General features: G+C 41.3%; 1 protein-coding gene across 4 annotated transcripts in view; it reads right to left on the reverse strand.

The window, feature by feature from the left end:
• The window catches only part of trmt1 (tRNA methyltransferase 1), a 46,053-nt gene that overhangs the window by 4,571 nt on the left and 28,621 nt on the right, over window positions 1-12,861 (reverse strand). For 3 of the 4 annotated variants that reach the window (XM_056280144.1, XM_056280143.1, XM_056280142.1), the window contains exon 14: window positions 804-923. In XM_056280144.1, coding sequence (XP_056136119.1) covers window positions 804-923 — 120 coding nt within the window. Of the gene's footprint in view, window positions 1-752; window positions 924-12,861 lie in introns of all 4 variants that reach the window. The other variant, XM_056280145.1, reaches the window with a different exon arrangement.

A 12,861-nucleotide genomic window follows, 5' to 3' on the forward strand; every position in this document is an offset into this window, starting at 1 on the left:
AATTTCAACAGAAGAACCATTGATGCAAATAGGAATTTGATTTTCTCTGACCTTTCTAAAGTCAACAATGGTATCTTTTGTCTTATTGACATTTAGAGAAAGGTTATTATTATGGCACCATATGGTTAAATCTTCTTCCCTCCTATAGGCCCTCCCATCACTGTTGCTTATTAGTCCAGTCACTGTGGTGTCATCTGCAAATTTAATGATGGTGTTGTTGTCATATTTGGCAACACAGTCATGTGTAAACAGACTGTACAATAGGGGACCGAGACAGCAGCCCTGAGGTACACCGGTCCTATGAACTAATGTGTATGAATATGTTTTACCTGCTCTCACAGTCTGGGACCTGCCTGTCAGGAAATCAAATAGCCAATTACAGATAGAGTTGCCCAGACCAAGACCTCTGAGGTTCAACACCAGTTTGGATGGTATAATTGTATCAAAAGCAGAGCTGTAATCAATAAACAACATTCTGACATAGGTATTTTTCTTTTCAAATCGTACTAAAGCAGTATGCAGAGCAAGTGAGACAGCGCCATCTATAGATCTATTGGAACAGTAGGTAAACTGCAATGGATCAAGGGTACCAAGAATGTTACATTTTATAGATGATATAACCAATCTTTCCAGGCACTTCATAATAACAGAGATCAAAGCAACATGTCGATAATCATTAAGGCAAGAGACCGGTGTTTTCTTAAGGTACAGGCACAATGGTGGTTTTCCTAAAACACAGAGGAACCACACACCTGGTAGATATGGGGCGCTGGGTCCAAGACTGGAGTGGCTGTGTTAGTTACCTTGCCTTAGCACGGGCCTTGGGCCCCCAGTACGCCTGAGGGTTCTCCTGGAAGCGGGTTAGGTGGCGTTTACGTGACTGGGGATTGGCGTCCTCCCTCACAGTGAAACACGCCTGGAGACTACATATAAGGAGCAGAATTGGTCTTAATTAGACAAGCACACTGATTGGCTGAGTGGTTTGACCAAGTTAATTACTGACACATTCAACCACAAAGCCACAGTACAGGGCTAAAATTCATATGCAGATAAAATGACAAAAGTAGCTGAGCTTAACACATAGTGCACCAAAAATAAATTGGGTGACAGTTGATTAAACACTGCCATACCACAAGCATTGAGACATTTAGTGGTTGAAGGAAAAATAAACCCATTGTAAAAACAGTTAGAAAACAGCACATGACATAAATGAGCAATTCATGCTAATGATTCAAAATAAAGAGCTCATACAACTAAGTTATCCGTGTCCAAGAGCGGTTTATAGTGCACTACACCGTAAAAAAAAAAAAAAAATCTAACCACTCAGAGAAATCTGCCAGACCACTCGAGTAAATCTCACGTAAGGCTCAGTGCACAGAGTAAGGCTTAAAGTAATGGGATTGCAGGTCATATAAATCAAAAAAGATTTTACACCATTTCCCTGTGCTGAAGGACACCGTGAGCCTGATTCGTACTTGCTGCTTCCATGTCACTTTCTGTCATCTTGTCTGCGGATGTCTCTTCTTTATCTGCGGCCGACATCGGTCGAGCTTTCTCAGTGTTGAGCCGATGTGACGGCGCTCCGCAAGGAACATGGCAGCCCTTTAGTGGCAGTAAAACGGCGGTACAAAATCACTCAGCTTTTTCATAAACGGTCAAACGTCCCTGAAACCTTTCTTACGGGTTCTTAATATTACAAGTTACCAACCCGGCATATATGTATGTTACATTTACTATCCTTTTTTAGATTGCTGTAATGGTTCAGTTGTAGTGTCCATGCTCATTCTGGTAACACAGGTGACGCTGTTTGTCATTGGGTGCAGCAGAAAGCACCAACGAAGAAGTAAATAATGAAAACACATGCATGTACATACACAGTCTAAAATGTAAGCAACAATAATGAAACATGCATATATATATATATGTATGTATATTGTAGCGAATTCGGGGGGCAGTCCGGGAACCGCCACAGCCGGGACATGGACCCGTGTCTCCCACTCCGCAAGCGACAACGTTAACCAGTCGGCTAAAGGGCCCTTTAGCCAAGGGCCAACGTGTCTACTTATCCATGCACGTTACAATATATATATATATATATATATACACACACACACACACACACACACACACACATACTATACACACACTAGGGCTGCGTGATATTGGAAAAAACTCACATTGCTATATTTTTTTTCTCTGCAATATATATTACGATATGAAAACCTACAGGAATTTTCCCCAGATGACTTGAATGCTCTGTTTGGAGAGACGTAGTCATTCTAGAGTGATTGGGGTGATTTTGTAGGGGAGTGGTTGGGAAATTGTGAAAAGTAAGCGGTGCTTTTTTTCGCCATTCATACGGGAAGAGGAGGAGGAGACGGAGCCAGACGGACAACGTGGAGCGATGGCCCAACAATAGTCACGTGCAGATCGGCTCCGACGTCGTCCAAATCCGCATGTACGCATCATCCATGTGCCACCCACCCGAACGAATTATTTTCTCCGATTTAGAGACCCACATATGGTATACCACTGAGTAGTGGCACATATGGTAGTGGTATATATATAGGTGAGGGTTTGTTCCAACCCTCACCTATGGTCATGAGCTTTGGGTAGTGACCGAAAGGGTGAGATTGAGGATACAAGCGGCTGAAATGAGTTTCCTCCGTAGGGTGTCTGGGCTCAGCCTTAGAGATTGACCCTTTGCATGTGACGTCACGTCCCACTCGCGGGGAATATGAACGCCATGACGGACGGCAGAAGACTTGGGCGTCAAATTTAAGACAAGCAGGCACGTTAGCTATAGTTCGACATTTCGTTGTTTGAAGCTAGTTTCTATTTTACTTTTATGGTACGATGGTGATTTCCTGCTGTGCCGTGCAGTGTGCCAACAGGCAAGGCCTGAACCTGAACTGACTATATATATATAATTATATACTTTAACCAAAAATTAAGCATTTTTAATTTAATTAACACATTTCATATGAAGAGGGAAGTATTTTTGCTCATAAGAACAATAAAAGTCTGAGATTTATGTGATATTTTTTAAGTGTTACCTTACATGAATGTGAGAAATGGTCAGAGTGGACATGAGAAAATGATTGTAAGTTAACAAAAACAGCTAAAAATATACAAGTTGTATATTTATTATTTAATTGTATTTTGCTTCATGCTAACCAGTGCACTTGAATCAGTGGCTTCAGACACTGAAAACATTACTGACAGTTTTATTATGCCTCCTTGTCCCCTTTGAATGTTGTGGACTCAAACTTAACACTTTCTATGGAAAGACCGAAATGCTAGCTAGATGGCAAGACTGTGTAACCTACTATGAAATGGCAAGAAAAGTATGAGCTGCTTTTGGTTACAGTCAATTTGACTTTTGATGGTATCCTAGGGGAAACAGGTTAAAACATACACAGCTGGCTAGCTAGCTATGTCTTACCTTTGCCATTATGAGGTACATCCCCCTGCTGTGAGCGTAGCACCGCGATTCTGTAACCCAACCAGCTACAAAGAACTGGGAAACTTCCAGACTTTTGTATGCTTTTAGGTCAGCACCTGTGTATGTGGACACTCCGTTGGTAACATAGTGGTACAGATCGTGTGGATTGAACTGGATGGTTTTGCTAGATCCGTGAACACATCGGTAGGAAGAAGGTACGGGTTGGTAGCTAACCCTGCTATCGCTAGCTTCTCCACATATCGCTCTTTGTGCCGTCCTACAAGGTGACTCACTTCACAGGACAACTCCACAACATTACTCTGACTATTGGTAGCCATCACTTACATTTAAACTATAATAGCTACTCATCTGTCGCAATATTTTGTTTGTTTTTGTTGTTCGCTTTTGAATTTCCCGGTCTATCACTTACTGCCGTCCGTCATGGCGCAGTCTCCCTCGTCACGTGATAATTGTGACGTGTCTGCAAAGGGTGAATAGGGTGAGGAGCTCGGACATCCGGAGGGAGCTCGGAGTAGAGCCGCTGCTCCTTCACGTCGAAAGGAGCCAGTTGAGGTGGTTCGGGCATCTGATTAGGATGCATCCTGGGCGCCTTCCTTTGGAGGTTTACCGGGCACGGCCAACTGAGAGGAGACCGGAGACCCTGGGGTAGACCCAGAACTCGCTGGAGGGACTACATGTTAAATCAAATCTGGCCTGGGAACACCTTGGGATCCCCCAGGAGGAGCTGGAGGGTGTTGCTGGGGAGAGGGGCATCAGGAGTGCCCCGCTTAGCTTGCTGCCACCACGACCCCACCCCGGAGATGCAGCTGAAGATGAATGAATGAATGAATGAATATATGGAAGCATGATGATATGGTAACACATTATGTTTAAGGTACCAGTTTTGTGGCTATCATGTACATACAGCGCTTCGCAGCTGTTGCATATGACATACCCAGCACTTCACTCATCATGGTCAAGTATTTCACTAAATTGCTCCCACATGGAACTTTACTGCTCTTCCTTGTTTTTGTTTTTAATTCTCCTTTTTTAGTTTTCTCTTGAGTCTTTTTTGCCTCCATTGTTGCTTCAGACAAATGGACGCTGCAATTTAAAAATGGATTATCTCATTACAATGGAACTTTTCAAGGGCTGGGATATATTAGGCAGCAAGCGAACAGTAAGTTGTTGAAGTTGATGTGTTGGCAGCAGGAAAAATGGGCAAGCGTAAGGATCTGAGCCACTTTGATATGGGCAAAATTGTGATAGCTAGATGACTGGGTCAGAGCATCGCCAAATCAGCAGGTCTTGTGGGTTGTTCCCGGTATGCAGTGGTCAGTACCTACCAAAAGTGGTCCAAGGAAGGACAACCGGTGAACCTGCTACAGGGTCATAGGTGCCCAAGTCTCACTGATGCATGTGGGAAGCGAAGGCTAGCCCGTCTGGTCTGATCCCACAGAAGAGCTACTGTAGCTCAACTTGCTGAAAAAGTTCATGCTGGCTATGATAGACAGGTGTCAGAACACAGTGCATCACAGCTTCCTGTGTACGGGGCTGTGTAGCTGCAGACCAGACAGAGTCACCATGATGACCCCAATCCACTGCCGAAAGCACCTACAATGGGCACGTGAGCGTCAGAGCTGGACCGTGGAGCAGTGAAAGAAGGTGGCCTGGTCTGATGAATCACGTTTTCTTTTACATCATGTGGACTGACAGGTATGTGTGCATCATTTACCTGGGGAAAAGATGGCACCAAGATGCACTATGGGAAGAAAGCAAGCCAACGGAGGCAGTGTGATGCGCTGGGCAATGTTCTGCCTAAACACTGTAACAGACCAAGTACACCCAGTACACCCCTTCATGGCGACGGTATTCCCTGACGGCAGTGACTTCAGGTGGTTCTAATGTTTTGGCTGATCTGTGTACAAGCCTAAAGCTGAAGGAGCATTTGTTAGATGACGCAGAAGATGGCTCGAAGAGAGAGCAGAACTTGCATATTTTTTCAGACTAGAAAGACAACAATCTAAAAAACAACACTGTGAAGCAATTAAGAATTTGCTGGGCCGACTGCTGATGAAATAGCAACAGCAAACTATTGTGCTGAGTTTTACAGCAATCTTTACACTTCCAAGTAATGCCATCACACTGCCTCGCTCTTTTCTGATTCTCTTGCTAATATTAATCAGTTGAACGAGGCCGATGGGGATTTTTTTCTGACAGACCCATTTCATTGACTGAAATCATTGATGCTCTAAACCATTTAAAAATCAACAAATCATCTGGAACAGATGGCTTCACTGCTGAGTTTTATAAACAATTTTCAGTAAGCTTAGCCCCATTTCTAAGAGAAGTATTTGCAGAAAGTACTGACGGCGGTTCAACCGCCCCCCCCCCCATTATGTCAGGCTCTAATCGTCCTGATTTCTAAACATAAAAAAGATCTTCTCATATTAGACAATTGGCACCCAATCTCTTTATTAAATAACAAATATAAAGTCTTTGTTCTTATATTGGCTTATAGATTGAAATCTGTACTAGATACTATCGCTGATGAAAGTCAGTCAGGTTTTATGCAAAATAGGAGTATTTCTAACAATGTAAGGTTCATTTTCGATATATTAGATGACTCAGATGTTGTTCAAGAAGACAGTTTCATTCTCTTTTCAGATTTTAATAAAGCTTTTGACTCCTCGGGACATGATTTTACGATGATTGCTCTAAGCAAATTTGGTTTCGGTAACTATTTTTGCAGCTCAGTCAAAACATTATATACTAATGGAAACAGCTAAACAGTGGCACATCCCCAAGAGCTCCCTTAAAACGTGGGGTCCAATAAGGGTGTCCTCTATCTGTATACCGCTTCCTTCTAGCTGCACAACTACTTAATTTACAGATTAAAGCCAGCTCTTTAAAAGGCATTGCTAGTGCCAACAGGGAAATAATTATCATTGAGCTGGCAGACGATACCGCCCTGTTTCTTAAGGATTCCTCCCAAGTAGTAGTAGCAGTCAGCACTATCCAGTCCTTCTCCAAGGCATCTGGGCTCTCCCTTAATCTTAATAAATGTGAATTATTACCAGTGAGTAAATGTACAGTGACCTCAGTTTCTAATATTCCTGTGAGAAACTCTGTTACATATCTTGGGGTCCAAACAACTAAAGCTAGGAAATCCATGGGCACCTTAAATTCAATCCAATTACGGAAAAGACCCAAAAGGTTCTCAACCACTGGTTGCAAGGAGAATTGGCATTGAAGAGCAGAGTTCTGCTCATTAAGGCACAAGGTATATCTTGTCTAACCTATACTGCTCAGCCATTATATGTTGATAATTCAATATGTAAATCTACTGACAGGATGCCAAGCAATTTCTATTGAAAACAAAACCCACTATATGCGAAAATCGATAGTTCTGAATACATACAACAATGGTGGGTTAAATTTTACAGACTTCAGCTCTCTCAATACATTTAAGATTAACTGGATCAAACAATATCTAAAAAAAAAAACCCCATTAATGCTATTTGGATTTTCATCTCTCATCACACCTTTTCACATTGAAGTGGCCTAAAATTAATTCCACTTTGTAACTACAGTATTCCAAAAAATTCCACTTAAACTTTCCAGTTTTCGCCAACAGATTGTTTTGGCATGGGTGCTGATTTACAAGCACACTTTCTCTCCGCTGAGATGTTACATCTGGAACAGCTGTAATATTATAATAAGACATTATTTTATGATAAATGGGTCAACAATGGTATTATACAAGTATGCCAGTTATTCGATAAAGAAGGGCTACTGTACAACTACTCAGAATTTCCCGCCAGGTACATTATACCAATAACCCCGAAATAATTTACCACTGTTTTTGACGCTATCCCGTCTGGTACATACATGTTATTTAGGAATGTTGACCACTCTCTGCCCTTGTCAGTGTCGCCCCCTGACCCAATTCAAGCTCCCTTAGGTGAAGATTGTTTCTCTTTCAATAGAGGCATGAATTCCAGAATAAGGGCCTTGTTTCAGGACAACGTGGTTTCTATTCCTGCAGCAACAATTTACTGGAGTAATTTTGTTAGTAATATTGACTGGGAAAAAGTTTGGTCCTTACCACAACAGTTCCTTCTAACAAATAAGGTAAAGTAGCTGTCATTTAAGTATATCCATAGATTCAATCCAGTGAAATATTGCTTACAAAAGTTAAAGAGTGACACAGATGTGAATCGCTCTTTCTGTGAATTACATTGTGAAACTTGCTCCCATTTATTTTGGTCTTGCGGGTTTTACATATGTGCTGTGGAAAGATGTTAATACTTTTATAGTTGACAACATTTTCTCAGATTTTTTACTATGGAAATATTATTGGTTGCTACGATTATAGTGACAAAGACAATTAATACACTTATTGAGCTAATTTTACTTCTTGCCAAAATTCCACATTCACAAATGTACATTTATAAACAAAAAAAACCCCTCAATTCTTTGTTTTTATGAAGGAAACGACTTCCTCCTCACAAAACAACAAAGCTATCTGAACAATGAATGTTTGATATGTGTGTGTGTGTGTATATATATATATATATATATATATATACTTAGCACAAAAAGTAAGGAAATGTGTGTTTGGTAGATTATTTCTTTGTTGTAACAATGCTTCTTGGCAATAAATCTTATACCGTTGGAAAGCCTGTTTATTTCCCTTTTAAATGGCGCCACATGTGTAAGGAACATGCATTTGTGGGATGAGCAGCAGAGCTGAGTATGTGGGTTGCGCCCATGAAAAATTTGCCAAATCTTCTCTGCCAATGGCAAACAGCTTATTTTGCTGCTGCTATTGACTCTTGTTTTGAGCTTCTGGTACCCCAGGTGCTGACAATCAGCTGCCTGATATAAGATTTATTGCCAAGAAGCATTGTTACAACAAAGACATAATCTATCAAACATACATTTCCTTACTTTTTGTGCTAAGTTTATATATATATATGTATATATATATATATATATATATATATATATATATATATATATACACACACACACACAGACACCACATTGACCGTTTTGACCCTTGCTGCAATACGTCAATGTTGCCGCCATATTGGACCAGACACGACTGGCCTGTAAACAAATACAAGTAAAGAGGGGAGCTGCAGTTTTTCCTAGATAAAGAGCATTATAACGTTTACATTTCTCAAATGATTTCAGTGATTTGTTCTTAACATATGATCCAGTGGTCAATGTGGCGTCTATGTGTAGATGTCTATGGCCACATGTGGGACATTGTGAATGTCCAGAGAGCTCAGTCTGCCTGAAAATGATCCCCCCCCCCCAAAAAAAGTAAATTCTAAGCTAGAAACAGGAATACAGGTGAAGCCTCAGTTTGTTTATTTGAGGAGATTTTCTTTATTTGTATCTTTCACTTATTAATTTGATTTGGGGTTTCTTTTAAAATTCAACTTAGTTTTTTTTTTGTTATTTAAAACAAAAGATATTTGCAGTTTGACTTTTAAAAAGAGAAGGAAATGTGCGGTTCTGCATAGTTTATACCCTCCCACAGAAATAAAAGGATTCTTTAATTTGATATAGAAAAGAAAATATATTTTGTAGACTTTAGACTGAGAGATTCAACTTAGTTTTTTTTTTTGTTATTCAAGGGGGAAAAAAGATATTTTCAGTTTCACTTTTACAAAGGAAACTAAATATGCATTGTTTTGCATATTTTATAACCTACTTCAGAAATAAAGAAGGATGCTTTCATTTGCAAGAAAGAAAAAGCCACTTTATTTTATAATTGTATTCTTACAATGAATGTGCTCTCTGCATGTAACCCGTCCTATTGTATAGGAGCAGTGGGCAGCTGCAGCACCCGGGGACCAACTCCAGTTCTTCTTTCCATTGCCTTGCTCAGGGGCACAGACAGGAGGTATTAACCCTAACATGCATGTCTTTTTGACGGTGGGAGGAAACCGGAGCACCAGGAAGAAACCCACGCAGACACGGGGAGAGCATGCAGACCCCGCACAGAAAGGCCCTGGGGTGGCCTGGGGTTCGAAACCCAGGCCGCCCCAGGGTGGGTGGCAACAGTGTTAACCACTGGGCCACCGTGCTGCCATAAAGAATAAAGATAAAGGCAATAGAAAATATATTTTGGAGATTTTTGTCTGAGAAAAGGGAAACTTTTTCAGTCACAATTTGTCTTAAATCTCGTTTCATTAAAAGAATTGAGAAAATCATAATGTGAACCCGGTATCATGAATCATATCTATCATATTTTGTGAGTTGAGTGTATCATTACATCCCTAATAGATACATATACACGCACAAGCGCACACACACATACACACACGACAAAAACTCAACAAAAGAGATAAAAGCAACAGCTCCTGAACCAAGGAAAACCACTTAGTGGGGAAAGCCTTTCTGTAATAGTGAGTTTTAAGATGACATTTAAAAGCAGCAACAGGGTCAGCTGACCTGATGCTCAGCAGAAGGCTGTTCCAGAGCCACGGAGCCGCTCCTGCAAAGGCTCAGTCACCCTTTGTTTTTAACCTGGACTCTGGAAATAGTTAAAAGACCCAGACTGGCAGAGCTGACGGGCCTGTTCGGACAGTAAGGTGTACGAAGCTCGGTTATATATTCCGGCGCCGGATCGTCCAGAGCCTTGTATGTGATTAAAAGCACTTCAAAATGGATTCCAGAAGAGGCCGGAAGCCAGTGCAGTGAAGCCAGGGTTGGTGTGATGTGTGAAAATCACTTTGTTGGAGTCAGGAGTGTAGCTGCTGAATTGTGAACCGTTTGGAACTGCTCCGTCGCGCGATTGTTCAGGCAAGTAAACAAGGCATTACAGTAATCAAGGTGGGAGGATATAACAGTATATATCATTTTCTCTGTGTCACTGAAGGACAGAACTGATCTAATTTTGGAAACATTCCTCGGTTGCTAAAAACATGACTCAAGTTACAATCCAGGATAACGCCCGGGTTTTTTGTAGCCGACTTTATGTTGGGAGTGAGGGGGCCAAGGGGGAGTTGTGTATTTGTTTTGATACCTTCTCAGGGCCAAATTCTGTCTTGTCAGAGTTAAGTTTTAAGACATTACGGGACATCCAGCTATTTATGTCAAATAGGCCAGCTATATAGTGGAGCTAATTTACTGATGTCCGAAGATTTAAAAGACAGGCACAGCTGTGTATCATCCGCGTAGCTATGGAAAGACATGTTGTGGTGACGGCTCATCTGACCCAAGGTTAACATGTACAGGGTAAACAGAACAGGTCTCAAAATTATGATATTCCATATTTAGACTGAGCATTTTGTGCAGTAAATTCACAAACAGAAACAAAAAAAAAATCCCTGCTGACTAAACACAGTGGTGCTTGAAAGTTTGTGAACCCGTTAGAATTTTCTATCTTTCTGCATAAATATGACCTAAAACATCATCAGATTTTCACACAAGTCCTAAAATTAGATAAAGAGAACCCAATTAAACAAATGAGACAAAAATATTATACTTGGCCATTCATTTATTGAGGAAAATGATCCAATATTACATATCTGTGAGTGGCAAAAGTATGTGAACCTTTGCTTTCAGTATCTTTAGTTGCTTAGAAGTTGCCCTGGGTTCCTTTGTGACCTGGCCGACTATTACACGCCTTGCTCTTGGAGCGATGGTCGACCACTCCTGGGGAGGGTAACAATGGTCTCGAATTTCCTCCATTTGTACACAATCTGTCTGACTGTGGATTGGTGGAGCCCAAACTCTTTAGAGACGGTTTTGTAACCTTTTGCAGCCTGATGAGCATCAACTTTTTCTGAGGTCGTGAGAAATCTCCTTTGTTCTTGCCATGATACACTTCCACAAACATGTGTTGTGAAGATCAGACCTTGATAGATCCCTGTTCTTTAAATAAAACAGGGCGCCCACTCACACCTGATTGTCATCCCATTGATCGAAAACACCCGACTCTAATGTCACCTTCAAATTAACTGCTAATCCTAGAGGTTCACATACTTTTGCCACTCACAGATATGTAATATTGGACCATTTTCCTCAATAAATAAATGACCAAGTACAAAATGTTTTTCTCATTTGTTTAACTGGATTCTCTTTATCTACTTTTAGGACTTGTGTGAAAATCTGACGTTTTAGGTCATATTTATGCATAAAAAAAAAATATAGAAAATTCTAACGGGTTCACAAACTTTCAAGCACCACTGTATGAGGAAAACCAGTCCAGAGCAGTTCCAGGAATACTCGCCCACTATTTTAGTCTGTCAATAACGATGGAGTGGTCAATCGTATCAAAAGCCGCACTGAGGTCGAGCAATATTAACATGGAACATGCACCAGAGTCTGCAGCCATCCGTAAATCATTTGTGACTCTGAGAAGGGCGGTTTCTGTGCTGTGTAGCGTATTGTTACCAAGTGCCCGTAGTAGTTGCTCTAGCAATATCTTTTCTAGCATTTCTGAAACGAAAGGCAGTTTGGAAATTGGCCACAGGTTTTGTTTTTTTTTCAATTTGTGGGCTCTAACCCAGGTCCCTTAGGGAGCGGTTGAACACAAGCCTTTTTAATAAGATCTGGTACAACTTCAGAGATCAGAGCCATTGATGATGGTCAGCAATGCAGGGCCGATTGACTCTATTGCTTCTTTAAGCAGTTCTGTCAGGATAATATAGAGGGGAATCGATGAGGGTCTCATTAAGTGACAGTTTTCTTAAGATCCTGCAGTGATACTGGTTTAAAGCAATCCAACATCCAAGGAGGGGCAAAAGAGGTTGCCTCTATAGAGGTGGGAGGAGTGATATTTGCTCTGATCAATCTTTTCTATGAAAAAGGTTAAAAAAAAATTCGCAGTTGGCTGGAGAAGAAGCGTCCGCAGTAGAGGAAGGAGAGTTTACAAGCTGACTGGTTGTATTTTTTTATATTTTATTTATTTCTGATTTCTCCCAGTTTAGTGGCCAATCGATCACTTTTTTAGTTCAAACACCCACCCCCGTACTGCATGCGTTCGCCAACTGCATCTCTTCGGCCGGCAGTCTCGAAGGAGAAGCCTCGCCACTTTCGTGACGAGGCGAATCCGGGCCAAACCACTGCTTTATCCGACACACAGAGACGCGTTCATGTGACGAACACAAGCCGACTCCGCCCCCCTCCTGAAGACGGCGTTGCCAATTATTGCTGCTTCATCGAGTCCGGCCATAGTCGGATCTGAGCTGACTGGTTGTATTAAAGAGGATTCTGGGCTGTGCTGGTTGGCAGAGGTTAGCTGTGAGAAACACTGGTCCCTGGCTTCCTTTACCTTACAATTGTATGACATTAACGAGTCTTCGAGCAGCGAGTAATGAACCTGCAATTTACTGGACTTCCACTTGTGTGCAAATCTTCGACAGGTTCTTTTAAGGCCACACATTTCTTTG

This window comes from Lampris incognitus, chromosome 5 (genome assembly GCF_029633865.1).
Source record: "Lampris incognitus isolate fLamInc1 chromosome 5, fLamInc1.hap2, whole genome shotgun sequence".
NCBI classification, from domain to species: domain Eukaryota; kingdom Metazoa; phylum Chordata; class Actinopteri; order Lampriformes; family Lampridae; genus Lampris; species Lampris incognitus.